The 21,005-nt window shown below is 42.1% G+C and overlaps 1 protein-coding gene across 1 annotated transcript in view; it reads left to right on the top strand.

Moving 5' to 3' along the window:
• The window catches only part of SLIT3 (slit guidance ligand 3), a 523,433-nt gene that overhangs the window by 464,235 nt on the left and 38,193 nt on the right, over nucleotides 1–21,005 (top strand). Inside the window, exons 27-28 of the mRNA XM_066591106.1 lie at nucleotides 13,697–13,794; nucleotides 19,711–19,850. Of these exons, the coding sequence (XP_066447203.1) occupies nucleotides 13,697–13,794; nucleotides 19,711–19,850 (238 nt within the window). The remainder of the gene's footprint in view (nucleotides 1–13,696; nucleotides 13,795–19,710; nucleotides 19,851–21,005) is intronic.

A 21,005-nucleotide genomic window follows, 5' to 3' on the forward strand; every position in this document is an offset into this window, starting at 1 on the left:
CTATGTTCACAATGTGTTACTTGGATGCATAAATGAAAATTGATCTCTTTCACACTGGGCTCCAGCATTGTCCTCTGATTAAAATTACTAACCTACCACTCATCTCGAGAATTAACCTTTGAAATCTAAAGCAAAACTAATACAAATCACAGCAGTGCTGTTTGTAATATGATTTAAGGAAATTCTCCATTTAGCTTTCAATTTATCTCCTACAATGATGAGGCGTAGCTGACGTGGGTCCTTGGAAGGAACTCATACCTTGTAATATCAATACTGGGTTTAGTTTCACATGAACCCATCAGACAGCGGCCAGTAGTCACTTGTACATCCATTTTAGCTTCTTGCTCCTTTCCCCTTACGTATACCTTGTACCCTGGATGTATATATACACTGAAAGGAATTTACTACCAAGGTCATGCAAATAAATCCTCAGATGTAGAAACGGGGGAAAAGTACAAATCTATGAAGTGTGAACATTTCACATTTCCTTTTGGAAACATTTTATGCAAAATAGGCACTGTTAAATTACATGCACATGTTCAGATATCACACATTTCCTTGTCTAGAGTCATTTCTCATAACTTTGTCTGTAATTGGGTTCCTCAAAAACTTGCCAATACTGTTTAGTTTCTGCAAAAACAGACTTACAAGATAAGACCGCATGGACATGTTTTACTTGCAATGAGCCAGTAAAGCTTGGTTCTGCTTTTCTAAATATTCATTAAGCCAGTTCAGTTATTATTAATGTCAGTTATGCACACATGGCTCAAGAACACAACCGTATTACAGCTCTGTACAACTTCAGAGTGGTATAGAGGTGAATGGGCCATACGAGTCTCCATATTCCTCAGATTTCATCTGAAAACTACAATACTCCTAGTGGATATAAGGCCCATTTAGAAACAACGATTATCACTCAAAAGCCGTCTTTTGAGTGATAATCATTGTGTGTAACTGCACTGACAACGCGCTGAAAGACAACGATGAGCCTTATCAGGAATTCACAGCAGGATACAGCTGATACTATTATTTCAGCTGTATCCTGTTCCCTGATGACAGGCTGGGTATGAAGAACAGAGGGGTCCAGCTCTGTTCACCATACCCCACTCGGAGCGCTCGGCTGTATAACTTCCGGGCGCTCTGAGCAGAGAACAGCTGGATGCAGAAGACAAGCGGGGACATCCTGCTTATCTTCTGCATCCTCCCCTTGCAGCAGTCGGCTATATAACAGCCGTGCGCTCAGAGCAGGGAACAGCTGGATGCAGAAGACAAGCAACCCTGCTTGTCTTCTGCATCCTCCATTCGGAGCACAAGGTGATTGCTCAATGTTTGAGCGATCATCTTGCACTGTAAATGACACAATGATTATCGTTCAAAAGTCGCACAAAGGACATCTTTTGAGCAATAATCGTTGTGTCTAAATGGGCCTTTAGTATTATTGGGGAAAAAAACTTTGATAACTCAAATTGCTTTTTGAGGAGAAAACCTCTTTAAGATGGTGCTGTATGTCACTCCTATGAGGCGTCAGCCTGCAGCTCTCTAATATACTGAATTATCATACATTTTAACCCTTTAGGGGAACATTGTTTTTTTTGTTTTGTTCTTACAGCTCTGCATTCTAAATGCCATAACTTTTTTTTATTTTTTCCATTGACATAGCCATGTATGTAGTAAATAACTTTTAGTACTTTTTGGGGGTTGGTAAAGAAAAGAATTTGGTGTTTTTTTGGGGCGTTGTTTTTAAAGTGTTCACTGTGTGATATAATTGACATGGTAACCTTATTCTGCAGGTGGTTCTGACTGTGGTGATACCAAATTTATATAGTTTTTTATGTGTAACTACTTTTGCATAGTAAAAATAATTTTTACAAAACTTTATTAATGGGAGCCTCTTGATCGCCCTCCCCCGACCTTTACTGAAGGTTGTATTCACATGGATGATTTTAGTTCGGTTAGATTTCAAGAACTTGCACAGGCGAAGAACACATTCACTTGAATGGGTTAATTCACACAAGCTATCTCTCTCTTGGACCAATAGTCCGAGTTAGAAAAATCGCTGCATATCCTATTTTTGTGTGATTCTTCTTTAAGAACCGCTCATTATTTTCTATGGAAGTGTTAGAAAAACACACAGCGCAATTGCATGCGATTAGTATGCGATTTTCATGTGTTTTTAATGCAGGTTATGGTGGGGACCATATGAATTAAAAAAAGTGCAGGGCAGAGAAAAAATGCAGTCTGAAAGTGCTTAGTTTTCCACTGACCAAAATCTACCTATTCATCTCCTACAGTGAATCGGTAAAGCCAAGCTTCATGTGTGCAGGGGAATAGCTGTCCAGCCGAAATAGCATACAGTCCAGAGCTATGTAAAATATATGGCCGCCTTAACTGTAAAGCGTGTAGATAGAGGTCAGTGTAGTGCCATTAGTAATAAGTCCACACTAATGTCTTATAACTTGTCCCTCGTGGTGGTCACAATGGCTCGACATTCAACTGAGTATTTAGGATAGATAACTCTTTATATTCCTCTCTATGTCATGTAGGTCCCGGACAGTCATATCGCTGGCTACGCATAAAGCTAATGATAGCATTGTGAAACTGCTACTTCCAGATTTAATTTGATGAGTTTCAAAGCAATTAAGTTGAAAATTATGATACATCGAATGAAGTGGAAAAGGTTTTCTCTTTTTAGTTAGCAACATCCTAAATCTGTTCTATTAGAAGAATATACATGTTTTTCCCCATAATGATCAGTATTGAGCTTTTTATATCTATAGACCTTTTAATAGTGACACAGTTGCCAGGCATGATATGTATATCGGCTCCATGCTGTTTGCTAGCTTTGCTTCCATAGACCGTAAGTACCATAACTAAAGCAAACCGTGCACATTAGTGGTCATCGTATATACTAGTTATTCTCCACTTGATTGGCTCATGATTCGTAGCCACGAGGATTTGAGGGAAACTACAGTTGTCAGATATAAATGTGAACCATATGAGGTGTACCATGCTGATCTTTTAAAGAAGCAGGTTAATTAAATAAGAATGTCTTGCTTCCTACTCACCAAGCAGCCCCACACAAGTCTGCCCATATGGAAGCGATTCCAGGTCCTTTATAAATTGTCCGAAATCTGTTCTTTGAGCATTTGTTTTTACTTTTTTGATGTCAGTTTGGGGAAATTCTGTGTAGGGCACTACATCAATGAAGTAAAATAGAAAATACCTAACCTATAGCGTTATGGGATCTCTGGATTTTATTACATCCTGTTGCAGAAATGAAGAATTCAATGTAAGGCACCAAGTTTATACCACTGAGCCTTTTATTAACCCGGAATGCATCTCAGGACGATTTCCTATCTTTGTGTTGGCTTGGTCATTAGGTTATACAATACAGCTGAGTTTATGCTGCATGCTATTGACACCAGATATGATTAGAAAAAATTATTTGCATTAAAGGGACTGTCCCGTGAATAATACTGTATAGGCCGCCCGCACACCGGTGGGTTTGCATTGGGGAATTCGGAGCGGGCGCCCACCTCCAGATTCCACAACAATTACCGCCCATAGCATGCTATGGAAAAGCGTTTTTTCCTTCCCACGAGCGGAAATCAATTGTGATTTTCCACTCGCGGTGGAAAAATCGCAGCATGCTCTATTTTGAGCTGGATACCGTGCGGACGGCTTCCATTGAAGTCAATGGAAGTCGTCTGACCCGCGGCCCTTCTACAATCATCATCGTGGAAAGGTCGCGGACACCACTTTATCGCCTAGTGATGGCATGGCATAATCTGTACTGCGCATGTGCACCGGCGTGCTGTCCGGCACATCCACAGTACAAAATATGAAGACTGCGGATAGGTATGCGAGGGAAACCGTCCGGGCACAGGGTGCAGGCGGCCATAGTTACATCCATCCCATAACATAAACAATTTTCGTATTTACACTTTATAAAAAAAGAAATTTTAAGCCCCAGATGTTTCAGAACTAGAATAGCGCCACCTGCTGTCTCTAGTCTGTCCCCCCCCCCCTCATAAATTCTCTGCTCCAATGCATAGAAGCAAGCCTGAGTAAGTTGAAATATAAGCCTTACCCTGAAAATATGCCCTGGCTACAGGAAGAAAAAAGTATACATCACCTAGAAGTGTTGTCCGTGGTTCTGCCGCAGCTTCTTTTAGGTCCCTGGCACTCTTCTTCTTCATCTCTTCTGGCCAGGGATTGAAAAATCCCCACCTCCTGGAAGCGATGACTGTGATTGGCTGACACTTAGCCAATCAGAACCAGCGCTTGATGGATGACTGTGATTAGTTCACTGAGCACTGGCTGTGATTGGCTAAGCATCAGCCAATGAGAGGCAGCGCTTCCAGGAGGCAGTGATTTTTCAATGCCTGGGCAGAAGAGATAAAGAGAAACAGTCTGGGGACCCAGAGAGAAGATGTGGCCGGGCTCACAGCGCTTCTAAGGTTATGTATGTTTTTTTTTTATTTTTTCCTGCAGCCAGGGCTTAGGTTATAGCTTTGACAATAGGATTTCCTACTGTCAAAGTTGCATTGCACCGCATGAAAATCGCGTTTTTATGCGATGCAACAGAGAGGAAGACTCCATAGGGAAACATGGGCTACAAAACCTCATGAGTCGCGTGCATGTCGCTGGACCCGCAAGGTTTTTGTTTCGGGATGTTGCATGCTACAAAACATCACAGGTGTGAATTAACCCATAGAAAAGCATAGGCTTCTAATACATGTGATTTGTAGCATTGTAGCAACGTGACAAAATCGCGTGACTTTGTCGCTTATGTGAAGAAGGCCTTATTAATTCATAAAACTATGGCCACATGGCAACTTTATCCGTGACACATACTCTGTGGCCAAATATCACAGTATCCCAATGCTGCATCACAACTTGGCGTGATTGGAGTCGCATTGCAATTCACAAGTTGCTTGGTCCTGACTGTCACAAGAAATTGGGTTGTCAGGTCAGGGCAATGTGTGAGTTGGAACCCAACCACATCCGCTTACATTAAGTTGTGATGTAGCATCAGGATACTGTAATGTTGAGCTGTGTAACATGTGCTGCAGCAAAAGTCTTTGTGGTTCCCTAGCTTTACTATAGTAGTAATATATATCCTAATTTACTTCCATGTTCAGAAAACAAGGCTTCATCTAGCAGAAGAAATACGCATGTTCCTAATTCACAATGAATGCTCCAATAGTGCTGCGGAGATTTTTTTTTATTCATAACCCAAATCATTTCCATACAATGTCTGCATTGTTTCCCGTCAGGAAAGTATCTCATTACTACTACTGTAATACAGTGTGATAATAGGCTAAATGCTTTACGTGTTTCACTAGCATGTTCAAAAAACTTTTGAGGGTGTCTGATATTCACTAGCAATAAAGGACTGTACATATTTTAATAGCCATGTTGTGTTGAGTGCTGCTTGTACTGTATTAGCGGGATCCTACATTAAATTACATTTTTAAATATAGTATATGAAATAATAAATGCGTCCCTATTTAATTGTATAAGGCCTGAGCATAGGAAAGTGTAACAGCGCCACCTATGGATGATTGATAGCAGAGAAGACAGAATAAGGTTACATTTAGTACTAGCTACTAATTGTATTTTTGTTGGTTTATTGGCATTTCTTCCATTGGGTTTTAGTTTTCAGCCACTTGTATGTATGTATGGCAATAAGAACATGTATGGTAGTCCTAAATGTTGTTCATAAATGACTAGTCCACGCTGCTGAATCACATATGTGCAAGAGTGATAGAATGCTCTGCGTGACTGTATTCATTTATTGTAAACCAACTCTGTATGGTGGTGATCGCATAGTATCGTCATACAGAATTGCCCATTCACACCTGCGTTAGAGTTTTCTATCTTTTTGTACTGAAAAAACGGAAATAACCGTTTCCATTTTTATCTCTATTGATTTTAGTGGGTTTTCCAAAAAGAGGGAAGCAAACAGAAAGCTTTCAGTTCGCTTCTGTTCCGTTTTTTTTTTCTGTTTTTCTTTAAAACTGATCAAACAACACAGTCTGCAAGCCATTTGTGCAGTTAAAAAAGTGTAAAAAGTTTTTTTTTTGAAAACACATGGAAATCAATGGAGCTAAGAACAGAAAGGAAACTGGACAATTGAGAGCTCTGCTATTTTTAACAGAGCATCCTAATATCATACTTAGGAGCATGGAAAGTTTTTTTGAGCATCCAATATATCTACATACTGTTGGGATATCAATAGTTTTGTATAATACTGTTCAGACAGTACCCCTCTGTGGGTCTAGCTCATCCATCCTTGGTATTCCACTGAGGGCCCTAGCTGGACACCGCTAAGGGTGCTGCGGGGCTGTGAAACACATCGATAGCCTCTTGAGTGTTTATCATTAAGCGTTCTTTACATCGGTGGCTCCTTGGTTGTGGACCCTAGGCCTCGGTCCTCAACCCCCGTTTTATTTTGGCCCTACCATGCATCAAGGCCTTATTATCCCCTTTTTTACATCTGAGGGGTCTGTTCACCTTTGTACTCTGGTTTCTCCTTTGCCATAGAGTCTAGGTGTATATGTATTTGTCCCTTTACACCCCATGGTTTTAATTGTTTATCAATAAAACGGTTGTTTTAGGCTTTCCTTTTGTAGAGTCTTTTTCTGAGAATTATGAGATAAGAACAGAAACATTTATTTCTATTTCACTGCCCTAAAAATGGAACATAGAGACAGAAAGCTCTAATGGAGCCCTAATATTCTAGGTCTGAATGGGCCCTTGTTGTGGTCATAGCATCCCTGGTAGATACAAGGTTACAAGTTTGGCATGTACTGTTTTTGTGTAGACTTCCTACTAGATGTACGTTAAGGGCTTGTCTAAGTTGTAGCGCCTGTTTAAAATCCATTCCCTAATCAGTAACATAACAAATAGGCTTATACTCCCCTCTCTCTGCATCTCCGGCACCGCTACTAGGTCCTCTGCTCCTTGTTTGTTTACAACCTGCAGTCCCGCCCCCTTTGTGGGACGTCACAGGCACGGCAGCCAATAAGACAGCTCACTGATTGACCGCTGAGACCTGTCATTGGCTGCAAATCCTGTGACATCCCATAAACAGGCTAGGGTAGCCTACAAACCTGACATCAGAGGGGCAGGACATGGCGAGAGCATGGAGAGGTGAGTATAACCTTATTTGCTATAGGGAATGGATTTTACACAGGATGTACAACTTGAACAATTCCTTTAAGCTTAAAGGAAATCTAATCAAACTGAAAATATACAAAGCACCCTGCATTATGGTTTGTACACAGAACACTATATAATCTGATTACACTGGATCTATACAATTTGTAACTTGCTTATACTGAATGCAGTATATAGGGAAGATACAAACAGATAAGTGACAATATGTTTTGCAAAATGTGTACCGAGAATTGATAATTTAATTTTATACCCAACCAGATGACATCTGGAGTGAGTCACAGTCTTTGAAACTCCATCCTATTCATCTCCTACAGTGAATGACTTACAGACCTCGGTACACATCTGAGCTTTGAGAGCCACACTGTTCCAATAAATTGTCATGATTTGGTTGTAGACCTCCACTCCTAATCATTTGGACGTTCTCATGCAGTTTTCCTTCTAGGAAACGTGGTATGGCCTCCTGTGGGGGCTTCTAATATAGCTGTTCAGAGAAATGTCTTAAGTATGTTCTAAACGTAAACTATTCACTACCACCGCTTGCTGGCCAGCATGTTCTACACAGAGCCAACAAGTTAAAACAGAAGCTGCCCCAAACTGCTAAGAATTTCTTTGGCATGCAGCCTCACCCAAATGCAAGTGCCAGCAGTGGAATCTGAGTAACAGTCCCAAGCACTTGCCAGTAGGTATCTGATTTACAGTGCTGATTTTGTTATGTTACTTTGCATTAAGCTCTTTGTATTCCATTTTAATAGCAATTTAGATAAACAACATGTGAAAGACAATATCTCAGACAATGAAATCCACTCACGGGGTGGAAAATGAGCGCATGTATTATGGCTCCTCATGCCAATAGTACTGCATTGTTTGTCATAATTGATAGTTGTATAGCTTTTAATAGATTTTTTGCAATAATTGTATATTAATTTGCACAGACAAATCTGGTACAGTGGCTTCAGTTACAAATGTGTCCACTCTTCATAGAATGGTAGAGTTGGAAGGGACCTCCAGGGTCATCAGGTCCAACCCCCTGCTCAGTGCAGGATTTACCTTATCTCTAATTTGGTTAAGGGCTGCAATGTCTTATGAAGCCATTTTAATACATTATCGCTACATGCTAGCAAATCGCTTGAATATAGTGAAGTCACATCACAACCACTAGGTGGCAGCAATAGACGCATACAGTATACCGTAAAGATCTTGTGACAGAGTATCACAAAATTCTGGTTATCTCATGATACACACATTTGGACATGTCCAGTGAAGAGGTAAGGTAAGGAGGAACACACTTGTATATTACACATCAGTGACAATATATTCTTCTAATTATTATGTTAAAGAGAACCCGTTGTGTTGTAAACTCATCAGAGCTGGCCCCGTAACTCTGCAGTCCCACTGAACCCATCAGCACTTTCCTTTTAATCATGCTTGTCTCCATTTGCTGATATGGGGTCTTCGTAGATTCAGCTCCCAGTGCTATCAACCTGTCAAATGGACGGTCTGACATCATCTATTGATAGTAAGCAGTGGGAACCGCCCACTTGACATGTTCACAGCCCCACAATTATAGCAGCCCCATTGTTGTGGAAGTCAGTGCATCTGGCAAAAGAAGGGTCTTAGGCCAACTGACTGGTGATTACTAATAGACATGCGGTTTCAGGCGAACTTTTGATACTTAATGGCTTCATGGCAAACCAGCATTAACCTACAGTCAGTTAACACTCAATGCATTTGCTAGTTGCATTGACTTGCATTACTGCTGGCTCCTAGCTACACTGCAGCCACGAGTGCCACAAGGGACCCTACTCTTAGAATGAGCATGCTGCCTACAGTTGTCCCCTATTATTGCATATTTGCCACACTAATTGGTTCTGATCTTTAAACAAAATGTCTGAAGAAAGGAATTGGAAGAAACATATTGTTTTTTACATTTTACTGCATTTATGTAAATAAGGGCTCCCCAACACCCATATGACAAATGGCAAAACAGAAGCACCCCTTAAAATGTTTTCCTGGCACTTTAATATTCTAATGCCCTTTTTACACGGGATGATTCTTGTTTGCCCGAGTGGACGAGAATCATGCAGTACTCGCTCACTTGTCGTTCAGTGTTTCACATTCCTATGTAAATGGAGAGATGGAAAATACCTTTGCAGCGCCACCTATACTTTACCCATTCTGACCCACATCTACAGGCCACTCACTAGCCAAGCCAGGAACTTGCTGCACACTGATAGCAGATGGAATAGCTAAAGTACATACGAGGTATTGCTTCGTATTTTGGCCAAAATACTTAAGCTCACGGGCCAACAACAAGGATCCTCATTGACTTGTAAGTCCTTACTCTAACAACTTAACCCCAGGAAGTCCAGCCTGCAAGCAGGGTGATTTCTCCAATAGGGACAACACCACACTGGAACCTAGGGGTCTGGCTCACCATAGATAGAAAGCGGCATACAAGCAGAACAGGACACTGTTGACAACAACAGATGAGGGAATTCCACCCAGAACGTCATGCATGTAGCAACACCAAGCAAACCATGTGTGACCCCAAACATCAGGGTTCTGGGAGGGATGAGCAGAAGATAAATAACCAATGCCCTCTAGCAAGAGCGGCTGGCCTTTATCTGCAGCAAACCAGTGGTGATTGGCTGACTAGAGCAATACACACCCAGCCAGCTCAATCATCCCACACTTGTAGAAGTGTGCTCCTGGAAACCCATAGGACTACAGGTCACAGGAGCACAATGTGACACTAACATTGACTTGCAGGAATGCTGCCTTCAAATATGTGGTGGTGTAGAGGCATTGTTCCATCTTCCCATTTGCATATTTCCCAGAGGAGCATGGATGGCCTTATAAGTCTCCTCACACCCTCTAGGTTCTCTCCTTAAGGAGAAATGATACCCTTCCTGGCCCACATTTCTATGTGAAGAAGTGAACAATCGGTGTTTAAACTGCCCGACAAGTGAACCAGCCGACGATTTTTATGTCGGCTGAAACTGCATGACAAGCAGGAATCTCATGATTCTCATTCATCGCTGGTTGCGTTTAAGCTGAACAACTATCGTTCAGTTTCACTTGATTGTACTATTTTCTAAACTAAACGCAGCATTAGGATAGACCATCAGTGTTTGATTTTTAAAGCTTAGGGACACCTGTTGATCAGCACAATTAGGGGCTAAGACACTTGTACAAGTGCTATGTTCCCTTCAATGTTCACACCAGCACATCTACCAGCCTGCATGGGTGGCCGCACCTAGTGTTACAACTTATCCCATTCACTTGAGAACTCTCTGCCCATCAGATGATCACTGTGGGTCTGGCAACTGAAAGCCCCCAGCAATCGGTCATTATTTGTGGGGAAGGCTTCAGGTGGTTTTCCATTCCTCCTGTTGTAGCTGGTGAAGGAGAAATGTGTTATTACATAGTGCCCATTCAAACTAATGATGCACGGTCTTGCTGAGTCCTCCAGAAGGAGAGTTGCTATTTGCAGTGGCTCTCTGTATGGCCTAGATTGGGTTTACCCTCCTCTGATGTCCATATTCTCTAATGTCATATAAAGACAAACCCTTTTCTAACTCCAGACTTTTTCATTGATTAGCTGAATTAAACATCTGCACTCCGGCATGCACTGCTGCCCCTTCATTGTATACCAGGCACAGCTCCATACATTTGGTATTGGCCGTGCCTGGTACTTCGCTCAGTCCCATTCTCTGAGCTCTGCAGACAGTTATAGCACCAGGCGCCCCTTAGTCAGCTGATCGGTAGTAATGTCAGGAGTGAGACCCTCCCAGATCTGACATTGATGGCTATACAGAGGATAAGTCATCAATACTAAAGTTTGAGAAACCCCCTTGAACAATGGTTTCCTTCACAGGATTGTCATCAGCAATTCATTTTGAAAATGGTAAAGTGCATCTCCCAAAAGACACACAAGAATTTTACCTAAAATTTGTTCTGGTTTTCGCAGATGAATGGATGAGGGATGGTTTACAACCACAATACGTTAAAGGAAGGAAGATATTTTCCGTAATTTTTCTGCAATCATAAACTTCATATATGAGTCGCCACCAACTTTGTGATCACCGCAAGTGATCCTGGAACACGCTTAATGATAACTGACATGCCTCTACTAAATTCTGTCTTCCACAGCCAAGATGTGTATTACAGGATAACACGATAAAGGACAATGTATTATTCTCAGGGCGGTTATAAATCATTTGGATACAAATAAAAATGAGGCTTAAGAGTGCCAAGTAGGTCTATATTACTACCAAGCAGAAACTCATGATTTATTAACAAGGACAAGAAAGTCACTAGAAAGTGCAGCTGGTGTTCCAGGTTCTTACTTGGTTGCATGCCAGATAGATTCAGGCTGGCAGAAATGATAATAGTAGATAATGTCTGAGAGTGTCTGGCAGAAATAGATCTACTGTACTACAGGAACCAAATGCCATTTTTAGGCATTGAACAAATGGATAATTGGGTTTAGTATAATACATTACATCCAGCGTCTGCTGGAAAGTCTCTGTATCACAGCACAGAAGTTTCAGCTTGAAGCAGTTTATGTCAAAAGAAATCTAATTTCCCTTTAGGTTTTCCTTGTACAATATTATAAATGTAGATTGAAATGTAATTTTTACAAATCAGAGGGTTTTATCTTGGATATATTTCCATGATCAGTGCACAATTGGGCATTAAATCTCCACTCAGCAATGCACACGAAGGGCTCTTTCACACCGGCATCGTATTCATACAGAGTAGGTGCGTCAAAAAATGGCATCTAAAAGAACCTATGGTTTCTCATTTGTTCTTTCTTATGGGTTCTTTCAAAAGATAGGACTTAGGCCGCCTGTACACGGGCGGAAATCCCACGGCGGGATTTCCCGCGGGATTTCCGCCGCTCAAAGCCTGCATAGGAGTGCATTACAATACGCACTCCTATGCAGATGGCCGCGGTTTGGCCGCGCAAAATCTCGCGCGGCAAACAAACCGCGGCATGTCCTATTTTTGTGCGGGGCTCGCAGAGCCTCGCACAGAAACGTCACTCACCCGGCCGCCGGCTCCGGGCCTTCGCATGCGCCAGCAGCCGGCACATGAAAGAGCCGGGGCCGCCGGGCGCGGGTGAGTACGCACTCGTCTCTGCAGGCGCTCGGGTCGGGTCCCGCGGCGAGAATTCTCGCCGCCGGATCCGACCCGCTCGTCTGCAGGCGGCCATAGGTGGGATTTTTTGACGCCCAGATTTCTCTCCATCAAAAAAGAGAAAACGTCGTCGGTTCCAGAGTCTATATAGCCGGCCGGCGAAGGGAAGAGAGTTTAGCAGCGACGAGCACTTGGACAATGAAGGGACTTCCCACTAGGATTTCTTTTATCCCTGCAGCCGCCAGAACAATGAAGGGAATCCCTGCAGGGACACCCTTCATTGTTTTGGCGGATGAGGGATTTCGGGGCTGCAGTGGCAGTGCACTGCAAGATGCCACAGCCAGCCAGGTAACATTGTGGAGAATAGCTGTGACTTGGTAGCAGCTATTCTTTGTTCATGTGATTTAACGCTCCGATAGCTGCACTGTTCTAGCACGGCTATTGGAGCGTTAAAATGACGCCCGTGTGAAAGAGGAAAGGATTCCCATAAGATGTGTGAAGTGTAGGAGATATCCTGAACGTGGTAATAAAAGGATGTAATGTAAACTTTGGTCATTGTGGATGGAATGAGAGCAGAACATTGCAGCATGGTGGAGATCATAGAGTAGTCAAAAAAGTTTGTTTTTCTGTTACAGAAGGCAAATCCCCTGTTTCACTTCACACGGCCATAGAGTTACATGACGAAATTCTGGCTGTCTGTAAGTTCGGCTAGAGGGAGCTGTTTTCAGATTTATGCAACTCTAATTGAACTAAATACTGTATACTCGTAGCTTGACAAAAGGAACTTTAACATATGACTAATGTATGGCTAAGGGAAGAGCTTCCAGGTATTGGGACCTAGTACTTAATATAGCATCTTCATCTTAACAGTACTTGACTAAAGGTACCTTTACACGGGATGAGTGTAGGGCGCACAAGCACCCAACAGCCGTCACACAGGAGTGATAGTCGTTCAGTGAATGGAGGCAGACTATGTTGGAGACCTCTTCCAGCTGCCCACCTCCATTCACTGCAAACAGGCAGTCATTCATACCGGTGGATGAACGAAATGGGCCAACAGTCATTTGGATTTTAGGTGAGCTAAAAACCAAGCAACTCCGACTAGTGTGCAGTTTGTTGCCCAGTTCCCTGTTGGTGGCTGTGTGTACACAGGATGACTATCGCCCAAATTTGATGATTCTGGCAATAATTGCCTCGTGTAAAGATACCTACAGTGTCTTTATCTTCACTAAAGAATTGTCTGTTTACCCTTGCAGCTAAGGAACAGAATGGCTAATAAGTAGCAAAAGCCAGAAAACCTGGGCGTATGCTTGAACATCGGTTTTTCCAAACACATTTCAAATTTCAGTCCACTTTCTTGCATTTATAGGGCCGAGACTGTGACATCCCCATCAACGCTTGCATTCAGAATCCTTGCCAGAACGGAGGAACCTGCCACACCAGTGACGCCAATAAAGATGGATTCAGGTAATTTAGCCTTGTCTGGATTGTTTGAATTTGATCATCTGCTTTATGTACAAGATGTGTATGAACAGTAAAGTGCTTTGGAGAATATATTCCCGTCGGCTACGAACTGAAAGCTGCCTCATTAAGGAATCATTAGTTAACAGATACACATTAGTGAGTTCAGTATTGCCGCTTAGCTGCTTGTATCATTAGACAGAGCCTCTGGTTGTCCTGGAAATAAGCCAGTTGCCCTTCATAACCGGGCCGAGTGTCTCTAAAGCCCCGATTCGTTATTGTCTGACATTTCACATCCAAGTGTCTATGTGACCTGTTGAAATGAATGTGTACCGAATAATAGCAATAAGCATATGTTATAAAAGTGTGATAATCTAGAGCAGGATTTCTAGAGTCTCGGCTGTTAAACAGTCTCTCTGGGTTTTGGTTCCTTAGTAAAATAAAAATTTTGATTTGTTGTCTGAAATCCAAAGGAATATCATATCTCTAAGTATAAGACTGGGCTTCCTTTCCCGGGTTCTCAGGTAACAGGTCATGTATTGGACATTTATTATTATTTTGGCACTAATAATCTCTTTAGCTATATTTCTGAAGAAGGGATGTGTCCAGAATGCAAGCTAAAAATGCTGACTTCTTCAGTGTTCATGTCTAGACATTGTTAATGGGACACAAGTGAAATTCTACTGTGTGGGTATTTACATACCTCCAAATAGAGATGAGCGAGCATACTCGCTAAGGCAAACTACTCGAGCAAGTAGTGTCTTATGCGAGTACCTGCCCGCTTGTCTCTAAAGATTCGGGTGCCGGCCGGGGAGAGCCGTGAGTTGCCGGAGTGAGCAGGGAGGAGCGGGGGGGAGAGAGTGAGAGATCTCCCCCCGTTCCTCCCTGCTCTTCCCCGCCTCCCGCCGACACCCGAATCTTTAGAGACGAGTGGGCAGGTACTCGCATAAGGCACTACTCGCTCGAGTAGTTTGCCTTAGCGAGTATGCTCGCTCATCTCTACCTCCAAACTTTTTGGACCATCAAAGAGGGACACTTATGGTTTACTGTGTCACAGATGCATTTTCCATCCATACCTATACATTTGAATGCTTTGAATTGAAATGCTAACACAAAAATTATCAGTCCATATACGTTGTTACAATCCAAATGGCACCATATGGTGGAATAATATGCAAATTTGGGTCTACGATACAGTTAGGAGACATACAGATGGTAGGTTTATCAAAGGAGTTCTGTTGCTAAAAAAAAAAATGAATACTTACCTTTTACTCCCCAGGCAGACTGCATCTTCTCCCCGCCAATCTTCTCCTGGCTCTTGCAGTCCCCCCGGGTCACCTCACCGTAAGCCATCTGGAGCCTCTTTTTCTGGTGACTAAGCATCCATTCCTTGCATTCTTCTTCCTGCCTGGCAATGTATGCTACGTCACTAGTGATGTAGCATTCACAGCCTAGCAGGGAGTACCGAGCTATTGTAGAGACTGTGAATGTGTGCATTCCTGGTAATAGATCAAATTCCTTCCTAGGTAGTGAACAGTCACTGCCTAGGAAGGAATGCCGATCTATTGCCGAGACTGCGCGCTTGCGCACTCTCTGCAATAACTCGGCACTCCCTGCTAGGCTCCGAATGCTACATCACTAGTGACGTAGCATACATTGCCAGACAGGAAGAAGAATGCGAGGAATGGACGCTTCGTCACCAGAAAAAGAGGCTTTTTGCAGGAGCTCATAAGCAATCAATTACATTGCCTTACGCAGTTCCGCTCACACTAGCATGTCGGAATTGCGTAATCAGCGAGCCCAAAATAGAATGCAGCATGTTCTATTTTGTTGTGTATATACACGAGATAGAGCCCATTGTTCTCTATTCTTGCGTATATACCTGCAGCCAATACGCAATCACATTGCATATGGGCTGCGGGTATACACAGCATTGGTAAGCAATGGTGCAGGAAATACAAACAAAAAACCCTAAAAAACAGGTGTACTGCAAATGACCACCTGCGTGAGTACGCAGTCATGTGCAGTACAATGTTGCCCCTTATGCAGCCGTACACAGTCTCGTTTGGGTTTGCAGCTGTAAAATGCTGCTGCCATGTCAGACCTGTCTAACAATGATATGTAAGCTTTCCATAAACTAAATTTCCAAATGATTATGTGTGGATTTATCCCGCTCACTGCAGAAAACCGCTGAGTGGTCGTGGTTCAAAAATTCTTCACTATGTAATACGCCCCCCAACTACATGCTCCTTCATGACAGGAGCAGGTTTAGAGGAGCGGCCGAGAAACAACTGACTGATTTTGCTATGATTTCAGTCTTGCAGCCTCCACCACCTTGGAAAACCATACAGGCATAGAAAACAAAGAATCAGAAATTTTTAATGAAAACCAATTACAATAAGTCTTAATTTCCATAAATGCATTAATTAAAGAAAAAAAAGGAATGAAAAGGTATACATAGCCTTTAAACATTCATTAACCACTTCCCACTCTAGGACGTACATTTACGTCCTGGAGCGTCACGGTATGTATAAAGGGAGGTCACGGAGCGACCTCTCTTCATACAGCACGGGCGTCAGCTGTTTATTAGCCGAAAGGCTATTAACCCTTTAAATGCCCCGAACGATATTCGGGGGTCCTGCACGGCCCCCCCGTGGTGAGATCAGGGGAGCCGTGCAGGTGTCAAGGCAGCCGGGGGCCTTCTGAAAGGCCCCAGCGCTGCCTTGAGAGACTGCCTATCAAGCCATCCCCGTGGGATCAAAGCATCGCATGCTGAAGTCCCCCAGGGGGACTTGAATGTAAAGTTAAAAAAAAATCAATAAAGTATTTTTAGTTGTAAAAAAAAAGTAATAAAAGTTTAAATCCCCCCCCCTTTTGCCATATCTATAATTAAAAAATCTAAATAATAAAATAAAAATACATATCTGGTATCGCCGCGTCCGTAAAAGTCTGATCTATCAATATCAAAGTCGCGCATTATTTACCCCACACGGTGAACGTGGTCCGAAAAAAACAAAAAAAAGGCCAGAAATACACTTTTTCAGTTACCCTGTCTCCCAGAAAAAACGCTATAAAAGTGATCAAAAAGTCATATGTATTCCGAATTGGTACTATCGGAAACTACAGGACATCCTGCAAAAAATAAGCGCTTGCTCAACTACGTCGACCGAAAAATAAAAAAGTTATTGCGCGCACAACATGACCGCAGAAAATAATTGAAAAAAATTAAATGTCTTTGAAAAAAAAAAAATAGTACAGTAAAAAAAAACCTATACAAGTTTGGTATCGTAGCAATCGTACTGACCCATAAAATAAAGTTATCGTGTCGTTTTTGTTGCAGTTTGTGCGCCGTAGAAACAAGATGCACTGAAAGATAGCGGAATGTCGTTTTTTTTTTCATTTTACTCCACTTAGAATTTTTTATACGTTTTTCAGTACATTATATGGTACTTTAAATAGCACCATTGAAAACTACAACTCGTCCCGCAAAAAACAAGCCTTTATACAGTGACGTCGATGGATAAATAAAGGAATTATGATTTTTTTAAAGGGGGGAGAAAAATACGAAAATGGAAAAAAAGGGGGCCGCGTCATTAAGGGGTTAAAGCCACCCTCCAGTTTTGGGACAAAATTCTGTCCTGAGACAGGAGGGGTTTGGGGTATATTACCTGTAGTTGTTTTTCTCTGCCGCCCTTCCGATCCGACGATTTCAGGCTGTTTTCAGCTATCCAAGATGGCTTTGGCAATTTTCTAATCACCTAATGCACACTGTGCATTGCTTTTTGATATGCCAGTGCTGATCACATGAGCAAATCTGGCCAATCAGAGAGCAGATATAGTGCGTTAGTAGTCTAACCCCACCAGTGCACTGTGAGGATTAGGTAGTCTAAAGATTGTATCGGCCATCTTGCACACCCAAAAACAGAACCCAGAAATGAGGGATTGGAGGGACAGCAGGGAAGAACTGCAGGTAAATATACTCTTTGCCCCTTCCAGTCCTGAGACAGAATTTTGTCCCAAAACTGGAGGGTCACTTTAAATCTAGAAATAAATGATAAAAGTAAAAATCGAAGATAATCTTGCTCCCGTTGTTTTTCAGTCTGCAGGATTTTCTGCATCTTCCTGAAACCAACACTCTTCAAAAAATCCTGAAGAAAACTCGGGGTTAATCTCTTGTTGATCTATTCCATTTGTGCTGCTTAACCAAAGGGGCAGAATGTAATGGTCTCCTTGTCTTACAGCAGATAGGAGGGAGGCTCACACTCCAGCCAGTTGTCTTACAGGGTTGTGAGGAGACCTGGTTGATCTTCTGAGACACAGAGAAGAGGGATTTGTATATTTCTTAGTGCTAATTGAAATATGAGACAAAATACGAGCAAAGAAGAGGAGGAGACAGAAGGAGAAAATGCTGGGATTTTTTTGTTGTACATTTTGTATGTTTAGAGGACAATTTAAATCAATAGCCGTACATGAAGAAGGCATTATTCTGCAATGATGAAATATTTGAAAATATGTGTGTTCCTTTGAAACATGTCCCTGGAAATCAATGCAACATGTTTTCAAACAGTCCGTTTCATTAAAGCTTCAAAAAACCTTGCAAAACATTGAAAAGTTTGTATAACCTGCGCGAAGCAATTGAATTAAGGCTCGTGGCTGTTAATCATTCCCGGACACCAGAGAAATACCTGCACAAGGAAATCTATGCAGACTTTTCTGTTTACCAGAAAGTAAATTAGATCATTTAGCAAAAAACTGATAGTAACAAGACTGCTAATGGAAGACCATAAATCACACTTCACACCTTCCCAACCAGTGTGGCTGAAGGAGTCCTACATGCTGCTTCATAAATAAGAAGTCTGCCAGCTTTTTAAAGGACTGTCATCTCAGAATCATAAACTAATAATATTTTTTCTTAAAGAGTATCAACATTTTTCAAATATTGTTGAAATGTCAGAGCAACATGTCAAAAGCTTTGATCAGTAGAGGTCCGGGTGCCAAGACATCAGACTTATCACTTAAATGAAGGGGCGGCTGCAACACTCACCCTAGTGCTGTGCCCCTTTGGCTATCTTTTCTCCTCTTCATAGCTGAAGACTGACACATAGATCCCTATTAGAGATGAGCGAGCGTACTCACTAAGGCAAATTACTTGAGCGAGTATTGCCATTTTCGAGTACATGCCCGCTTGTGCCAAAAGATTCGGGGCCGGCGGGGGTGAGTGGTGAGTTGCGGGAGTGAGCACGGGGGAGTGGGGGGTGGGGTGGGGGAGAGAGATCTCACCCTTGTTCCTCCCCGCTACCCCCCCCCACCCCCCCGAATCTTCTGGCACGAGCGGGCATGTAATGGCAATAGTCGCTCGAGTAATTTGCCTTAGCGAGTACGCTCGCTCATCTCTAATCCCTATGCATTCCTGTTCAGCTAGCAAGAGGAGCCAACAAGCGTGGAAGATAGCCAAAGGGGCACAGCATTAGGGTGACCGCTGCAACCTCTTCATTTGAGCCATCAGTGTGGGTCTGGGCACTCAGACCCCCACTGATCAAAACTTTTGACTTGTTGCTCTGACATGTCAAAAGTTTTTTAAAAGTGCAGTTACATTTTAAAACATTTTTTATAGGCAGCAATGGTTATGATCTTACAAAGTCTACAACCAATAGTGACCAGTAATGTTTTTCTACCACCTCCATTCAAAACTTGGTAGCATATTCCACTGAATAGTTGGTGAAATGGTGGAAATATTAGAAGGATATCTAGGCTTGCAGTAATAATAATAATGCTCACTGACCCCCGCTATGATTTGCACGAGGAGCTCCTGCATATGTTTTGTAGTAGTATGTTTTGCTATAGCATCACTTGTTGATTTAGTCAGGTCTATTTCCTATGTTGTGCCACCTAATGTTATGATTCTTTCAATTTATTTTATAGTTGTGTTTGTCCCTTGGGATTTGAAGGTGATAAGTGTGAGATAAATCCAGATGACTGTGAAGATAATGACTGCGAGAACAATGCTACCTGCATAGATGGAGTCAACAATTATGTATGCCTTTGCCCACCTAACTACACAGGTAAAGCATTACTGCCAAAAGTTTTATTGTAATACTCAATTCTTAAGCCACGGCTTCATCATTTACGTATTCTACAAAGATGTTCTCCGACATCTTGAAAAAAAAAACAGGCCCCCAGTGTAGAAAATCTCCCGTGATGACCGTTCCATCATATGTGCCCAGGCTTTGTTTACAGGCTGCAACAGCTTGTGTACAGGACTTAACAGGCTTCTGCAGCCAATTGCTGATCACAGCCCTTGAGCTGTCGGGGTGGGAGGTGTGGAGAGCTGGGAAAGGTGAGTATGAGCTGATCTGTTATATTCTATGCTTGGATAAGATCATAATTGTGCTTATGAGATAACTAGCAAAAGTGCAACTTACTTTATTTACCTAAAATGACGCTTTTGTGCTCAAAAGTGCTGCCCTCTAGGGGTCTCCCTTTATTCTAATTTGCTGCCCACTGCCTGTTGTAAAGTGATGCCCATCTCTAGTAATAGAGATAACAGGAGGGAGAACAAGAAGTGGAGGAGGGCACTTTTGTGTATTTCGTGCAGTCAGGCTAACGACCTAGAATAATATGTATCTATTCTTCATTTTACAAATACTTTACTGATGAATAGTGATTTTAATGCAGAAGTAATGGAGGTGAGAGCTGCTGGATGTCAGCAGGCAGTAAATGTCTGTTTGGCAATTCAGAAATGCAGTATGTTCCTTTTGTTCGCTGTGAGATGAGAATGGTGGCCAGATGGTTGAAGGTCAATTCCCTTTTCACATTCTTTGAGCTTTACATTCATTTATATATTTCCTCAGTGTTAACATTCTCCCCTAAGTGTTGTTATTAGCAGATCGTCTTGATAGATATAACCTGTATTTGTAACAGGTTACACTGAATAGGATCACTGAAAATCTGTTGCCTGCATAACATCAGACAACAACATATAGACAAGTAATTCTAATTGATGTTAGCGCTTCACAGCATCCTCCATACGTGTACAGCGAGCAATATCAACACTTTATACTTCCTTCATTTTGGTATTGTAATACAATATGCAGATGGATCTAATTCCCCAGAATGTCTTCTTCATCCTGATGCACTATTGCTTGAAATTCGTTACATATTTGTTTTGTTATTTTCTTTCTTTTTCTTTTCGAGTTTCTTTACTGCTTTATTCAAAA

Source organism: Eleutherodactylus coqui, chromosome 2 (assembly GCF_035609145.1).
Source record: "Eleutherodactylus coqui strain aEleCoq1 chromosome 2, aEleCoq1.hap1, whole genome shotgun sequence".
NCBI lineage: Eukaryota > Metazoa > Chordata > Amphibia > Anura > Eleutherodactylidae > Eleutherodactylus > Eleutherodactylus coqui.